The following is an 18,444-nucleotide window of genomic DNA, read 5'->3' as shown; positions in this document are numbered from 1 at the left end:
CTTTTGTCCATAATTGAGTATAGAGTTTGTGTGTGCCTGAATATTGTCATATTTATAATATAAATAATTGGGTTATTGATATTTGAGTTTAAGATCTAGACGTATTTAGAAATCTAGAATGTTCTGGAGGAGAATTTGTGAACCATTTTCTGGTCATTTTATGGTGCCTTAAATCAAGCGAAATTATTACATAAAATTGTGGTAAATAATATTGTTTATTCCCGTTTTAAGTTCAGTCTGTTGAACTATTTACTATATTGTCCCGATATTATTGAGAGGTATAATTTATTTGAACCATTCATTCGATTTACAAAATGCTAGATACCTTAAGTTCCTTTGTTCATTTGTACTTTGTATTCTAGGGAAATAAACTGTTTGTTGAATTTTACAAATGTGTTGGTTTCGTTCTTTTTGTTACTCATTTTAAAGCCATAGAGATTTAACAGAAAGTTGGGGCTCGTCCAGTTTCTTAATTTCTTTAGAACATTTTAAAAATATTAAAATATGTCTTTAAAATTAATTGACTTTATTTCAGAATGTTCATTATCCCTGGTAAAGGTTTTCATTTGAAACATTTATATAATACCAGATATGGAATTTGTGTTGACATAGAGCTATACAATGTTTATAGAGATGGATTGTATGTTGAGCTATTCATTTATTTGAACTATTCATTCGCGTTACAAACTAACATTCGTAATGTTATCAAATGCAGAGAAAGTTGTTTCAAATCCTTCCCCGAAGGGGTTAGATTATATGAAAAAGGACGATTTGCTTGAGATTCCATATATTTTAATATTTCGAAAACAAAAACAACTTTACCAAGGCAGGAAATAAGAAATAATTTCGTCCAGTATTTTGAAGGAATGCAAATCTTCAAAGATAAAGCTTGGAGCTTTAATATTAAGTCTGACACTTGTTTATACACCAGATTTAATTCGAATTAAGAAAGGTTCAGCTTCAGAAAGAAGGGTTGGAAATGACGAGAGAAGACAGGAATTATAAACTCAGTGAAAGGAAAAGGAGAGAGAGAGAGAGAGAGAGAGAGAGAGAGAGAGAGAGAGAACAGACAGAACTACAAACATAGAAAGAAAAGAAACAATTGCAGATACTGTTCAGCTTAATTTATAAGTTATTTTATTCTACTGACCAAAATAACACAAAATTGTTATTTCGAAACATTGTATGACTTATGTCAGCAAACAACCCATCTTTGGAAGCATTGTATGGCTTTAGGTAAACACGAAACCCATCTCTAGAAATATTGAATGGCTTTACGTCAACACAAAATCCATTTGCAACTCCATATGGACTTTATTAATGTAAAGTAAAGTCATTAAGTAAAGTGTCCGTCAAAAGTATAGCGTTTAATGATTATGATAATTCCTTATCTAGGCAACGGTAACGCTTACATCGATGACATCATACTTTACAAAGATGCTCGGAAAGATCGCTTGGAAACCATTCGGAAATTCTTTAATCGAATCTGACAATTAAATTTCTCAAATGTGGTTGTTGCTGTGCTTGTGTTACATTTATAAGACATGTTGTGGGACATGATCAAATTAAACCTGTACAGATTAAGATGAATGCTATCTCTCAATTTCCAATGTCTATCAGTAAAAAGCGATGCGCTTTTCGGATATGGCTAGATATTAGCTTAAATTTATAATTAATAAGGACTCTGGCAAATTTGCTGACGAAGAAATCCGGGTTTCAAAGGTATGACATGTGACGCGAATCGTCAGACCAATGATAGTGTCAGATTGATCGTTTTGTGCTTTTTACCCCTTTTGGCCCTGACGCAAATCCACAGCCTCTACCCCCTCCCCATGAGTTGGCTAGAAAGTACAAACAAACAATGCACAACCAGCACATTATTAATCCATGGCAGTAGTCAAAACATATACACGTTTTTCAGGCCGTATACGGTTACTAGGCAGTCAGCATTGCTGAATAGACCAATGCTTCCAAGGCTTTATAAAGAATGCTACGTGATTACATCATGCACAACTGATGCAGATTTAATCAAAGAAATGTTTTTGGGGTATTATAAAGGAATGGAGGTGGAACACTTGATTATTTAAGTATAGCGCATTTTGTTTGCCGAACCTACCCTGATTTTGGGCTGCAATTTCTTTTTTGCAGCATGTTTTCGACAAACTAGTATCTCGACAAAACAAAATCCAAAAATCAAACACCAATATTAAATCACAAAACGTTTTGGCTACTTCGTGGATCAATACTCCACTGGTTGAGCATTTCTTTTATGTGGCATGCTTGCCAATCATTGAGGTAGTGGCCGTGACTTTGGATCACGACCTAAGTGGCAAAAGAACCAAAATATCTAATCTGACACTACTAAAAAGAATTCTTACTTGAAGATGCACCAGTTCTGTTAGCTCCGAATTTCAGTAAATTATTTAAAATGTCTGCTGATGAAAGTGATGTAGGGGTTGATGGAGTACTGATTCAAGAAGATACAATTTGTGTGGACCATCCATTGAGTTAGTTTTCTAAATAACACGACAAGTAGCAGATAAATTATTCCACAATTGAAAATGAATATTTGACTTTGATATTGGCTTTGGGACGGTATGAAGAGTACTTTCATTAATAAACTGAAGAACAAAAATCAGAGACTTTTGTCGTGCAGTTTGATGTTGCAGTAATACTATGTATGTATGTATGTATGTATGTATGTATGTATGTATGTATGTATCTATGTATGCATGCATGCAGCATGCATGCATGCATGCATGTATGCATGTATGTATGTCTGTATGTATGTATGTATAACAAAATTCCTGTTTTAAGTTCATTCTGTGGAATTATTTACTGATGTGCTCAAATATCATTTTAGAGGAATTATTTAAATTATTCATTGTAATTACAAAGTGCACAATGATTGTTGGACTAAAATGCTATTTTGGGATTTTTATGAATTCATTAAAAGACACTGTGGATTATATCATTATGACACAGAAAGACTGATAATACATCAACAATTCAAAAATATTAGTACGTCAACAGATTCAACATTATTAAAATTCATTCGGAACACCTTATACTGTATGGACTTGTGATATAAACTTTATGATTCAATGATAAAACTGAAAGTTCCCTTTTAACTTTTCACTTTGTATTCTTGAGAAATAAATCGTTTGTTGAATTTTACAATTTGTTTTTTATTTTTCTTCTTTCTGCTTCTTCGTCTAAGACCATAGAGTCGTAAAACTCTATAATCTTGTTGATATTTACAAAATAAAAAATGCATGACATTCATTTTCTACAAGTGACAAATTATTTCTACAACCAAAAGCAATATGAAGCAGCAAGCCAATCAGTATATATAGACAGTTATTACTACAACAATAAAATCTAGAGAGACATAAATTGGTGGCATATCACTTCTCAGCATCTAAATCGTTTATAATTGTGATAATACATACATTTATCATACCAATTTTGACTGATGCAATCCTTTACACTGAGAAACTGTTATTGCAAAGACATTTCAATATCTGATGATATCCATACAAAGCCAAAATGTTTGCTAAATAATAAATGTCTCACGTGTGAAACACATGTATTTCACCCAATATTATACGATGTATAAGTGCTGAAGTTTTCTTGGCATCTGATTGGTTCAATAAGTTAACCTATATTTAACGTACCAAGTGTAATAAGTAAAATCCAAACAACAGTCTGCCACGTTCAGCAAGGGCAACCAAATTATTCATTTAAAAAAGGGCATATTGTTTGGAACAACGGTTTTAAACACATTTAATTCATTCTGAATATGTTTTTTTTGTTGTTATTTTAAACCTATGATATGATATAGGTTTTACCATTGTATCAAATCTATTAAAGACATCTACACAATTAAAATACACATATTTCTTTTCGTAATAAAATATAGCATTAGTAAGGGAGTTAATACACTGTGCTACTAATGTTTGTATAGCTTTCATCCTGGATAATGTGGGTGTAAAGGTCAAGAGCTAAATATTAGTACCATGCAATTGTACCATTCTGTGACTCGTTGAAAATGTACTTTAAATTTGATTAAGACTCTTCATTAGAAACACACAATTGCTTGTGTCTCATCCAAGTTAACCACCATTCTATTGGTATGACAAAATCATTCTTGTAGGTCAATCTGATCCTGTAATGCTATCACTGTATGAGCGGAATTAAATTTATCATCAGCACATAAAAGCGCTAAGAGACCGGGGACAGTCTTTGATATAAAAGTACCCACAGTAACCGCGTCAAATCCTTATTAAAAAAGAAAACAATAATACTGGACTCAAAACACAGCAATGTCCAGTCCAAGGAGTATAGCCAATTAAAACTTCGCTTGACTTCGCCTGACCCCAAGTTTGAGTGATTTTTTTATCACTGTAACATGATCTTTTAAATTGAAGTGTTACTATGTAAATTGTGGTACAGTTAAAATATTGACACTGATTCGAACACGTTGAATTATACTGTGTTTCCGATTGTATCGAAATGGCCACGTGAAATTCGCTTACTTCTTGAAAACGTCATATATATAAATCATGCAAGTCTGAAAGTCATGTCTGTTTACTCAAACAGACTATTTAATTATCAAGTGTGGTCCTTTGGCTTTCGGATAATGTCTTCAATAAATGTGTTGTGCCTCCATCGATGGCTTTCTTCGTCTATCATCTCGCGAGCTCTTGCAGCACGTTCTTTCATACTAACACACTGTGCTGGGTTATACTTGTACAATGTAAGGTGATTGCTATTAAGATCAAGATTGTGTGTCACGCACCTGCCGTAGGATGGAAAAAGAGATCTGAGAACGACTACTTTCATATCAAATATTCTACCTTCTTTTTTATCAACTAATTCGACGATAATTCCTTTATCTGACCCATATTTCACTACGTCACCAACCTGGATCTCATCCATAAGATGCACGCCAATTTTTTCCACGCTATTCAGACCTCCAAGACCATCGTGTCTCCAATCCATTTGCAGTTTTTCCTCAGATATATGATCCGGTTTCACCTTTGCCCAAAGGCACAAATGCTTGGACCTATTTGATAAAAAATGCCACTTTTTCTCGCCAATGCGTTTCCTTGCTCTATTCACAACCTCGCTGGAGGGGAAGGTATTTGAGATGTCTAATTGCAGAAGCGTGATCTTGAATTTTTCGAGATTTATTTCGAAGCATTCTTCAGCGACTATTCTTTCGTGAAACAAACGCGGTAATGCATAATGGATACCGCGCACAATTCCGCGTTTAAGACCATCCTTCAACTGAACGTCGGAGACAATGATTAAATGATCTTTGGCATAATATGTGATAGAAACAACGTCCCCAGTTTTCAACTCTGATAGATCCTTTATTTCTATCCCATTACATTTGTGTTGGGAGAACAATACCCTGCTGACATGGGGCTGAAGGATGATGTCTTTAATAAAACCCGATTGGGTCTTTTTTTGACTTTCTTTGTCTATCATATAGATGGCTCGTTTTACTCTCTGCTGCATGCTGACACAGCTCTCTGGACTATATTTATGAACCACCAGGTGATCTTTATTAAGGTCAATTTTATAGGGCACTCGTCTACCAATGAAAGGGAAAGCGTTTTTTAAAGTGACTACATCAATGTGGAATTTTCTCCCGTCTTTTATGTCTCGCATTTCTACGATGATTCCAGTATCAGAACCATACTCCAGTACGTCTCCAGGTTCAATCTCATTGATAAGATGTACATCTGCTTTTCCTAGTTGAAGGTTAGCAGAACTTTCAGTTACTCCCTCACTCTTAAATGAAGTCTTTCTGCTAACAGAAATTTGCTCCGTTTTGACCTTCGCCCACTCGCACAAGTGATCTGATCTGTTGGATGTTATGTTCCATTTTTTCTCCCCAACTCGTTTCCTTGCTCTAGCTACAACTTGTTCTGGGGGAAAAGTGTCAAGCAGATCTAATTGGACACGGTTTGCTTTCCTTTTGTTGAGGTTAACCGGGAACAACTCTTCAGCGACTTCCCTTATTCCTGACACACTGGGCGTTGAGTAGTGAATGCAGCGCATTTTTCCTACTTTAGGATCATTTTTAAACTTGATCTCTGAGACAATACCCCAATGTCTAAGATGATAGTAGGTAAAAGAGGCAACGTCCCCATATTTTAGCTCATGAATGTCATTAATAGCGCTTATTTCATAGTGAAAAAAGGGCATCAAGGTCTTGTTCAACTGGGGTACAAGATATGTATCGTGTTCGTGATGATCTTTCCCTTCATCTTCTATGTCTATCTCCTCCATTGTAATCTGCAAAATATATGTCGATTGCAATGATAAATTCGACGATTCAATACAAAATATACGTTGATTGCATGATTAACTCAACAATTCACTACAAGAGATATGCAAAATAATATGATTAACTCGACAATTCCCTACAATGGATATCTCGATTGCATGACTAACTCGACTATTCACAACAGTGACAATGTATTTCTATATGGCTTATCCATATTACTCAAAGAAATCGACAAAAATAACGCCATCAAAAGATCCACACAGGTGATTAAAACTATGGAAATATAAACTACTTAAATAATTTTACACTATAGTTATCAACAAATATTAACTTTAGTGTCGTCATTAGTATATTTCTCTGTAATGCTCGTACATACTATTTTCTGAACTTAAAATCATGCAATAATAATTTGGTCCAAGTGTTAATGTCCTGTATTCACTTGAAGTAATAACTCGAAGCAATGACATATAGTAACTACTAGCAAGTATTAACTCAGAATATTTAATTGAATGTTTGACTCAGATCGGAAGTAAGTACAATTATCACAACCTAAAACGAGGATAGTATTAATTTAATAACATTTACTTGCAAATGTAGCCTATACTGTTTTTAAATAATCCCATCGGATACAACAGTCTGATATATCGTTGTGTTCGAAATATTATTAAAAACTAACGAAGGAAGACTTCTGTACTGTTTACACACAATGTGTCTCATGTCGATGATACAAACACATGAGCGATAGTGGCTTGATAGTCAATGTTTTTCACTATTTCCAAGGACCTTGAAACAACAACCGTTGTTAACTGAATAATACAGTAATAGTCCTCTAATCATATTGCACTGATTCTGAGTTACATCTACTTTATGCTATAATTACTGTCTTGAACATGCGTATACATGCATGTAGAGATATCATTGTTAACTTCGCAGTGTGTGTAAAGCTTTGTATTGACTAACAGATTTTAGCCTACTGCTTCTTTAAAGTTTGTTTCCTGAGCTTAAAATAGCTTATTGTTTTTCTTTTAAAAAAAACCCTACTTCATAAAAGCACTAGACCCATTTTTCAACAGCTGCATTAAAATATCACCAACTGCGTTCTCAACTACAGAATAAAAGCTGTGTTTTTAGTCAAAGTTAAAGTAGTCAATATTGTACCACAGCATAACAAAAGAAAACATTAAGTTGGACCACATTATCAAATGCTGTTTAAAAAAACAATACCAGACCACTTCATTTATATTTGCATTAAAAATAAAGCTGGACCACTTTCTCAACAACTGCTTTAAAAAACAACAACACCAGACCACTTTCTCAACAACTGCATAAAAACAAATTGAAACAAATTAAGCGACTTTATAAACTGCAAGGCACTGTACAAGGAAAAAGAAAGAGAGGCAGGCAGAGAAAGAGATGGGAAGATATCACTCGAGAGTGGACAGGCTTGACATTGAGCGACTCACTGAGAAAAACTGAAAATCGAGAGGAATGGAGGAAGCTGTTTGTTCGGTCTTGTCCGATGCCCCAATGGTCCACCAGACTACGTGACCGATGATGATGATGATGATGATGATGACGATGATGATGAGGAGGAGGAGGAGGAAGAGGAGGAGGACTGATGATGATGATGATATTTACTTGTATAATTATGTATTTTTATCATTGCTAATTACGAGGCATCCTTTAAGAAAATTGCATGATATATAACTCTTGCGCGTTAAAAATAGATGGAAAATCTGTATACTTGTGACTTAATACAACATGATTTGAAATATCTTCCTTTCTCGCAGGTCTCAGAGCAAGGTATTGGTTTCTGGGTGAAAAAAGAACTGATTATAGACTTGAGATGGGTATAATATGTGCTAGAGTTTGTTTTGTGGATTATTATTTGAAGACTACAATCAGTGTTCTCGCTTCCGATATTGTCTTGCACAAACACAAAATTTACTTTTCAAATATCTTGTGATTGCCCAGTGCGAGGCTGTTGGCTAACGGAGTTTCATTAGCAGTCCTTATAGGAAGCTGTTTATATCAAACAAATGCCTCGAAGCATCCCATTAAGATTCTTTAGAAAGTTTGTACTCACCCAATGATTAAAGGCGTTTGTTTGATATTATGCAATCCAATGCACACATATTATTTATCGTAACATTAATATCACCTACTGAAAATGAATTAAGGTTTGGACTCTCTAAGCAAGCGAGAAAAGATATTTGCGATTAGAAACGTAACCTGAATGGTAGCAACCTGAAGCAAAACTTACGACAAGGAATAAAGTGAGAAACGGGCGTTAACGCAAAATCCAATAATAACAAACCTAGTTTAAATGTCCTTCCGCTCCAGTCTGTATTACATGTTCACAGTCTTCGTTACATCCGTGTCTGTATTTCAAACTGCGTCCCTGTACTAAGGCATACTGATTACTCATACGTAAATAATATCTTTTGGAAATTCATCAAATCACGTGAACATCACACGGCTCTGGCACGAACCCCTATAAATTCCTGTGTAAAGATATAAAATATGACAATAAAGTAGGTTAAACACACGAGATAACTCTTCTCCAAGCTAGCAGTATAGGTGGCAAAAGAGCTGCATCTACCTGACAGAGCTGATTAAAATTACATTAGTAGCATCAAAATAGGGATGTTAGATTTCAGAGGCATCGTTAGGTCCATGCATTCTGTACCCCATGATTTTATTACTTTTACTTTAATCAGTATGGCTACAACTTAAGCAGAAACAATACTTCTAACGCTAGCGAGAACCGATTTGGCTTGGCTACAGCTATGTACCTTTTATTAACTTTCTTGAAATACAATTATGACAATTACTAAAACAGCAGCAACACGGTCATAACTCTGCCACCGCACGTGTCGGCAATTTCGTCTTTGCGTATACGGTGTCACTGTAAAATACTCTACAAACAAGAATTTTTTCGCTTGTTTATTTTGACCAATGGTCACACAAACGATTTTTGCTGGAATTACAGATACTCATTGAAAACCTAGTCATTGTTCTTTACGAATTTTACACATGTGCGCTATGAACTTCATTAGTCTCTGGAGATGAAATTCACTTCAAATGGCTCAATGCTGTTTCTGACTGGTACTTAATCGCATTTGGTGTTTGTGTTTAAGATCTGTTATTACAGATGAATAATGAATTCTGATCTTGGTGATGATGTTGTGGAATTTACCGAAGGGATACTGAATCAGCTGGCAGGGGATGCTGACATTGATAGTAATTGAGTTCCACTTCTTGATGAATATTCGTGTCAAAGTCGTGTTAAGAAACCCACATATGAACTGTCGTATAATTTTGTTTGGGTCAAGTGGATAATGGTAGTTGAAACAACCATGGTGTACCAGCGACAGCTCAAGCTCATCTGGGATTATCGCACGTGCACGTGAAAACGCCTAAGCATTGACGGCACAACTATTTACGAAAACACAATGGCGAAGTTGTATACACAGTTTTATCTGCCCATGGTTGCGCTTGTCAGGGAATATTGTACAACAAAAATTGACTCAGTGGAGAAGAGAAAGATGTCGACTGTTATTCAACAAGGATGTACAAGTCCGTGTAACAGTAATTGTGCAAATATTACAGAGATAATCGATGTGTATTTAAACAACAATGTGCTAGACTTCAGAACGTACGATCGCCAGAAATTTAAATCTTCCCCAGTAAGATACAATCAATGATGAATGACAGTTTCACCATTAAAAAAGGGTAATCCGCTTGAGATGCGTGTGCGTATTGCATATGGACAATTTAAGTAAAGTTAGACTACGCAGTTGTATTATTAATAGAAGAATTAAGATAAACTCTCAATACTACCAATGAGAAAAAATTATTGAAGCGGATAAACTTCGAGATTAAATCGTTATTCGTGAAATACAAACACGCGTGTTTAGTTGTATATGCTATTTGAGGACTGTCTTGGTGTGACTTGAATTGCAACTACGAAATAGGTGCACAAATCGGAATTATTGTCTGGGCTATATCGATAGGAACCGGAGTTTATTATGGTCCTGGCAAATTAATTTCGATTATATTCACGAAAACGTGTCTATACAGAACTGCTTGCAGCTGTACAAAGAAGTCTCAACATGATTAGTAAACATAAAAGGAACCGTGTAGCAATTAGCACTTAGCAAAAGTCGAGTAAAAGCAAAAGTAATTTGTCCAAGGTTTTGTCCTAGTGTGAATCTTGCTTGGGTCACTTCGCTATCATAGGTTACTAATGATAATAATCCACGAGTAGCACAAGGTGTTGGGTTTGCTTGCTAAATAAGTAATATTTAGGGGATATAGGCTGTGACGTATATAGAAGGTAAAAAAGCAAAACCGCCATAACGACACTGCTATAGACATACATACATACATGCATGCATGCATGCATACATACATACATATATACATACATACATACATACCCACCTCATTTATAGATAACCCTGAGTGGGGTGAAGTTTTAGACACTATTTATAGATGCCTATTTTTAGACGTTATCTTACAATTTACCTGTATGAAAATATTCGTTCTGGATGCATGAGAGAAACTGTGTTAAGTGTAATCAGTGTTGTACCGATAGGGCACTTTATATCTAAATTATAAAGTATAAAGTAAAGTCTTCTCATAAATCTTTACCGTTGCAATCTGGTAAAGTGTTAGCTGTTATTTAGAACACTTGCAATAACAAATTTAGTATAAACATGATAGAGCCTTGTCATACAAAAGAGAGCATTTGCCATGCAAGCGAAGTTGTTATCGTTCGTTTGTACCACCAACAATTTCTGTTTGAATCCCTTTATCGGATCGGTAGTTTACTTTATTTACCTCATTAGAACATAACCATCGTGTACTGAAGTGTCATACATGAAAATAAAACAAGAATAATGAAAAAAAAAACCCACTAAACCATTTTGTCTTTCTTGTTGCGCTTCAGTTTCCTCAAGCTCTATACTTTTCTTATTGCAATTATTTACAGGCGTAGAAAACACGAGATGAAAAGATTTACTTTATTTCAGCAGGTATGCATTCTGTTAAGATATAAACCGAAATTTAACCAATTTGCAATCTCGAGGCCAAGTAATGAACTTTGTAATGCTATTCGTTTTACTCACATCATCCTATTTGGTTCTAAGTTTGATAATTGAGACAGTTGATGCAATTGTACATGATTTACATGAGTAACATTTATACTGCCCTTTTTTGTAGACCAGGTGACTGCCAATCGATATCAATATCTGTGATAAGGCCATATTGCATCTTTTGTCTTCATTTGGGTTTATATCTTAACAGAATGCATACCTGCTGAAATTGAAAATTGAAGATTCTCTGGAATATTATTGACTCTTCAATGCCATAAATGAGATCTTCAAGAACAAGCACATACGATCGCTGACCTACAGTACCAAGCACGAAAGGAGACCCTTTTTTGTTCAGATTTCACTCAACACATATACAGTAAGTGGCACAAGTAGTTGTATGGGCTAATATAGAGCCATATCATGAGTATACAGCTGCCCAGATGTTAACATATGGTATCACTATAGAGCCAAACGGGAAATACTATAATAAAATGGTCCATAGGATTTAAAGTGGGGTAAAGTTTAGAAGAGGCAGATCTCAATTGGGGTCAGAAAGCAACATTCTTTAATCTGACCTCAATATGTGTTACTATATACTATGTATAGCGACAAAGAGAATTTAATATGGTGAGACTGTATAGCAACAAGGGAATTTGACAGGGGTTGTGTCACGGTACTGGACACTGGGGAAAATGTCAGCAATGTTGCAAGTGACTGACTTCAATCGAGCAGTGCATTAGTAACAGTGCTGCATGTGGCTGACCTGAATAGGCGCTACTGTATGTAGGGGCAAACAAAACACAGACACATACATACATACATACACAAACAAACAACTGCACAAACAAAATACGACAATAGAGAACATTGTTTCGAGGTAATGGAGTGGCCATGAAAAGAGACGCTAGGGTTTGATAACACCATTGAGTTAACATGGAGCATCTCACTGGTCTTCTCTTCTTTAAACTTCGTCTGACATCTGGACTGTATATCGAGATTCTTTTCAGGCAGCCTTACCTATCCATATAAATCCTTCTATTCTAAATAGCCGTATATGTCATCTTCGTGATAACCCATAATGATTTCACATATATGGGATAGTCCGGGTTGAAGAGCATCCCCGACAAGAGGGTAGACGATTCTACGTTAGTCCATATCTTGTCGTGAGAAGAGGTGAATGGAATGAGGTGAACTACGCGTATTTTTAGTTTAAGAGCTGGTCTAACGGATTTATCTCTTTCACAAATCCAAAGACGCGTTACCAATTTTTAGCAGAGCGCGGTGTCTCTCGTACGGTAGCGTCTGTGAGCAGTGAATCGATGCGATCAAGTTTCAAAATGACGGAAACTAAGAAGATGAATATGATCCCTCCGACAGTGGAGACGATGAGTGATGGCGTGGCAGCGGCTACCAAAGCAATCAAGGTGATACTTCCAGAACAGAAAGATTTTAACTGGAATTTAGTGGATTTTCTTTCGTTTTCTGAAAACTTCGTACCGGTACTAGCACCTTTGATGCTGTCTCCTCTCTTACCTTAAGTCGAAGATTTTAGACAGGAGAAGAAAGAAGAACTGGAGAATTTGTTTCAACAGAAGAAAGAAGAAAAACAAGCCTATCACATTCAACAGAGAGAAGAATATTCAAGACAAAAACGAAAGGAAGAAGCAGCAGAGAAGTAACAAGGTCTAGGGAAGAAGAAGGACAGTGAAAGTCACACTTAGACATTTTGGCAGAGTTAAAGAAAGAAAAATTGTCTCAGACTTCTTTAACTTGACCCAAGAGAAAAAGACCTTCCTGAGCCAAACATTCCAAACCAATCAGCACTCCCACTACTCCTGAGTTACCGACAGTAGTGATCTCTACCAAATCATCGCCAGTAGCAAGCGAAGAAGTAGGATTTGGTCATGGCAAAGGTATAAAGTAGTTAAAACTCAATGCTTTCCGTTTCTGAGTTTGTTATAAAAAAAACAAGCACTAAACGGTCCTTTTCAGCGCCACTCACTTCTATCGAAAAGAGTGACTACTCAAAGTTTTCCCAATCAATTAAAACTTAAAACCATTTATCCCATGATCTACGTGCGTGAGTTGCTGAGTCTATGTCCTTATTATTATAAAAATTACGTTTCTCTTTCTGGTATATGCTCTCACATCACCAAAAATGTTCATTTATCTTCTTTCACTCACCGTCTCTTCTTTTTGAGGAATTTCGTCAATGACAGGTTTTTCCTCATCTTCTTGCCTTCTGTTCTTATCCTTCTTGACATGTGTTCTTCTTCCTTTCAGGCGGGTACTTCTTCATGTTCAGAAGCCTTCTCCTCCTCCAGTTGTTTATCCGATAGGCATCTGTTTTCTTATGGTACAACCTGTGGCTCCACGCTACACGTTGAAAGTGCACCCTGAAGAAGTGTGTTGACATCTGTTGTTTCAAGGCGACAATTTCAAAGACGGAAATACATTCAAGTCTATCAGCTGATGAACATTACGATGCCATTAACAACATCGCCACATTCCTTGGATACGGCTATTTTTGTGAGAAATGTCAGCATTGCTTAGCCTCTAAATCCTGTCAAAACAAATACATTTCTCAACTTGTCAGCTATCATTTGTCAGCCTAACCTGTTACCAACATCATCTTAAGACGAAAGGTTCAAAGCGGAAACGTGCTTGTTATCTTCCGAGACTGTGCCCTAAGTTTGGACAAAGCATACGTACCAATAGTACCGAGCTTCATATTTGTCAAGGAAATAAACTGTGTCGTATTTGTTGCCAAATCGTTGACTTGGAATATGAATGATACATTCAAAAATGTCAATCCAAACAGGAGGAGGAGGATGACACGAAGAAAGGAGATTTGGAATGAATGCTTGAGACCGGCATTCAAATTCCTAACTTCTGCATACTCATCGGGCGTGAAAGAAGTGTATCAAGATTCCTAGAGGACGTGGAAAAATCCTTCGTGGACTTAGTACACTAGCTGAATTTGACCAGTGGATCTTAGACGCTAACGACGAGATGTGGAGTCAAGAGGACATCGAACGTTACGGTGATTGTTATCGCTATGACACGTTGATGGTTCACAATGTTTCGCGATACGATGGACAGTTTCGTCTCATATACTATACGGAACAAGGCACCGAAAGCCCTAAATCACTTTGAACGTAGCCAAAATCATATTTATCAAAGTGGGACAAGTACACTTTAAAGATTTCATGAAAATACCTTGGCTGTCATAAACCCTCAAACTGCGGACTTCGTCAAACGTCGATACTCGGTAATAGATCTGCGCCGGGTACATTACTTGTGCGAAAAGGAAGATGCCTTGGACTTAGATGACCCCAAGATCGTCTAAAAATTTACCGGATGATTATTTCACAAATGTCCGATCTGCTACCCTCAACGGGACATTGAAATCAGTTTTTACAAGGTACCATGGAAGACATGCACAATGCCACTGTCAACGACGTTTGAAGTTAAAACAGTAAGGATACCAAGTCATTGAATCATGGGAAAATGAGTACCATCACCGTTTCAAAACCGATCCCCTATTTAAACGCATCGAGGAAAGTAACAAGCTGATGGACCCTCTTGAGCCACATGATAATTTGTGTGGAGGACGTATGAATGCCACATGTTTGCTGTACCACGCGGAGAAGACATCAAATACATGGACGTGTGTTCGTTGTATCCTTACGTGTGCAAATATCGCCACTTTTCAGCAGGACATCCACAACTACTGACGGAACACATCGACGTTTAAACATTTGACAATACAAAGGATTGATCAAGTCCAAGGTCATGCCTCCCACCAATTTACCTTACCATTTCCAAGGCAAACATATGTTGTCTTTGTGTTGCAATTGTTCCGAAAGCTGTAACCAGTACCAACCTTGTTATCACACTCAGGAAGAACTTGCATTGATAGAAACATGCAAATAACAGCTGAAACCAATTTGAAGCTAAGGCGGTGGAAAATATCGGTTAGCCAATGAAGTCACTTACAATGTATAACACATTGTTTGGTTCTACGATTCTAAGATCTAAGATTCTAAGTTTCGCGATTGGCGATCCTAAAGGTTACGGCTACGAATACCGGAACCCACAAAGAGAAGTGCACACCGAGTGTAAAGTGAAAGGATTGACTCTGAATTATCTCACCAGTCGAGTGGTCAACTTTGGGGTATTGAAAGAAGCCTTGCACTCTGGAGAGGATGAAAACTTTAAAGTGACCACCCGTGAACCGCATAAGATTGTACGTTTACCCACTCACCAAATTGTCAGTCGACCCTTGGAAAAAGTCTATCAAATCGTGTACCAGAAGCGAGTGAGACTTCGCAATCACTTTACGTTGCCGTACGGTCACGTCGATATTGGTCAGCATATAAATTGGGACAACGTCCAAGACCAATAGTTCATTGTCACTACCAAGACCAATGGAGAAAAATGAATCGTTTCAAACAGCAAGTAAGACTCAAGTCCAACGAGAAACTCGGGTGTGATTCTATGCCTCACGATCACATCACCAATGCAGTACCACATCTTAGTTGTTTATGTACTAATGCCATGACAAACTACGTGCAACCAGTGAAACTTCCAGACCACAAAACTTTACCTTATGGGCATGCTGATATCACCCAGTATAAAAAGGGACGACTTTAAACGACACTTCATTGCGAGGACAAGCGACGAGAAAGATGAATAACTCTACGCAGAAGAAAAAAAGAAGGAACGAACATCATTGACCTCTGCCACCACAATACCGTCACAGCAATGTGCGTTCAAGAAGGGAAAGGATTCAATAGACCTAAAGGAGTATTTTAGCATCCAAATGACTCAGACAGCGACCTCGAGAAAATTTAGAACGACAACTTACACCTACACGGTGAAATTTAAAGACTTCACGTCTGACGTTCCAGCCGAGGAAGTATCAGGTTTCATTACGGATCTACTTGACTCACTGTTAGAGGAACTCAAATGTCATTGCCAAGTTAAATATCGATGTCGTTTGAGCCTATATATGTATCACGACAGTTTGAACTCGCCTGTATGCCTCGGATTTAGCACACCTGCAGAAATAACTTCTTCCAAACTTTTGAGGGCTATTGAAGACGTGCAGTCGATGAGAGAAAAATTTGACATCACCGATGGAAAAGTGACTATTCATATGGCATATGTTGTACCTCCATGGGAAGAAGACGATGACTGCTCTTGATCTGCTTACCGATAAGTGTACCTAGCACGACTGACGTAACAGCAGATTTACGACTGAAAGGGAGTACTTGATGGGAAACATCTATGCTGGGACACAAGTGGTAGTTGACCAGATTTTAAACAACGTGTGTGACGGACAGAGAGACAAATATGAACTTTTTCTTATTTGATTGTTTGTTACTTGTTTTGTTTTAGCTTTTTCTTATACACGAACATTTAATGTAAATTAGTTGCATATGAAGTGTATTTAGAAAGGAGTGAACGTTAATTTTAAAAATTAGTTACTAGGGTCAATAACTAGATAACTCGTAAATAGGTTTGTTTTATGTCCAAATGTTTGTGTATTAAATGAATAGTGCTTAGACCAAGGCACAGGCCAGAGAACCCATGTATATACTTGAATAAATGTTTTGAACCCATACAACAGATCTTTGTTTTTTGAGTCTCTATGCTATATGTGAGTCTTTCTTTAGAATATTTCTGTCCTCTTTTCTGTGTTTGGGTGTGTATTTGTTTGTTTCTGTATGTCTATGTTTGTCCCTATCAACCCTTTGTCCCTACAAATACATTTCACTCTATAAAAGGTTTAGACCCTATAAACCCATGACGTCACTAATGTTTAATTCCCATTGATCCTCAGGTGACATTCCCATGTTCAATTTCCATTGACGCCTATTTGCATATTTTAACGTTAAAGTCCCATTGACGCTAAAGTACCGGTCCTGTGTTTCCCATGTTCAATTTCCCATGTTAAATTCCCTTGATGCCAAAGTGTCGGGACCCTATTTTAACATTAAAGTTCCCATGTCGCTACAATGCATATCATGTGCTCACCATGTTGAATTCCCCTTGTCGATATAGTGTCGGTCCTGTATTCCCCATGTTAAATTCCCCTTGTCGCCAAAAACCATAAAATATTTCCCTATGTTAAATTCCCATTGTCGCCAAAGGGCCGGTACAATATTTTAACATTAAATTCCCCTTGTCACTGAATCGCCCCCATATACTACTTGTATTTCAACTAATAATACGTAGAAGAGGAAAGAAAAGAAGATATAGAAGAAAAATACGAATAATAATAATAATAATAATAACAAAATAATAATCAGTACATCGAGTAATATTAGAAAGCTATAAACACTTTACAGCAAGAGCACACACACACACACTGACACACAAACACACATCGAGGCACACACACACAAACACACATCGAGGCACACACACACACACACACACACACTGACACACAAACACACACCTATGCACACACACACACACACACACTGACACACAAACACACATCTAGGCACACACACACACATACATACATACATACATACATACACACACACACACACACACACACATATATATATATATATATATATATATATATATATATATATATATATATATATATATATATATATATATATATATATATATATATATATATATATATATCTTTTACCTGTCCAATACAATTTCAAACAACTAGCTGAATCCATACTCATTTGTAAGATAAAATATGTTCAAATATAAATTAGAAGGAATCAAATTTTTACAAATTCGTTCAGTGTTTTTCCTAAATACTTTAAATATCAAATGAGAATAAAAGACGATATAAATGTTTTGCAGTGCTTGAATAAAAGTAAAAAGTCATAAATGTAGTATAGGGAAAAATAATAAAAACTAAAACTCGTATGAATGATACTCGGCGTACCTATTTAAAAATGATCCACATCCATCAGTTTGATAAGCTGTCAGGTACCAGCAGCATAACGCATTGGTATATTAGTATTAATATATACAAATGCAATTAGTGTCACTCTT

General features: G+C 36.4%; 1 protein-coding gene across 1 annotated transcript; it reads right to left on the bottom strand.

The window, feature by feature from the left end:
• Positions 1-1,114: 1,114 nt before the first annotated feature.
• Positions 1,115-8,756, bottom strand: LOC149802412 (uncharacterized). The gene is made up of 2 exons (XM_089951613.1): positions 8,619-8,756; positions 1,115-6,309 (listed from the first exon to the last, which is right to left on the bottom strand). Exon 2 carries the CDS (start codon positions 6,301-6,303, stop codon positions 4,615-4,617), a length of 1,689 nt encoding a protein of 562 aa, XP_089807739.1. The 5' UTR covers positions 6,304-6,309; positions 8,619-8,756; the 3' UTR covers positions 1,115-4,614.
• Positions 8,757-18,444: the final 9,688 nt, after the last annotated feature.

This window comes from Sinohyriopsis cumingii, chromosome 3, assembly GCF_028554795.1.
Source record: "Sinohyriopsis cumingii isolate HCF-2022 chromosome 3, ASM2855479v2, whole genome shotgun sequence".
Classification (NCBI taxonomy): Eukaryota; Metazoa; Mollusca; class Bivalvia; order Unionida; family Unionidae; genus Sinohyriopsis; species Sinohyriopsis cumingii.
This window is presented reverse-complemented; position numbering and strand designations above follow the sequence as displayed.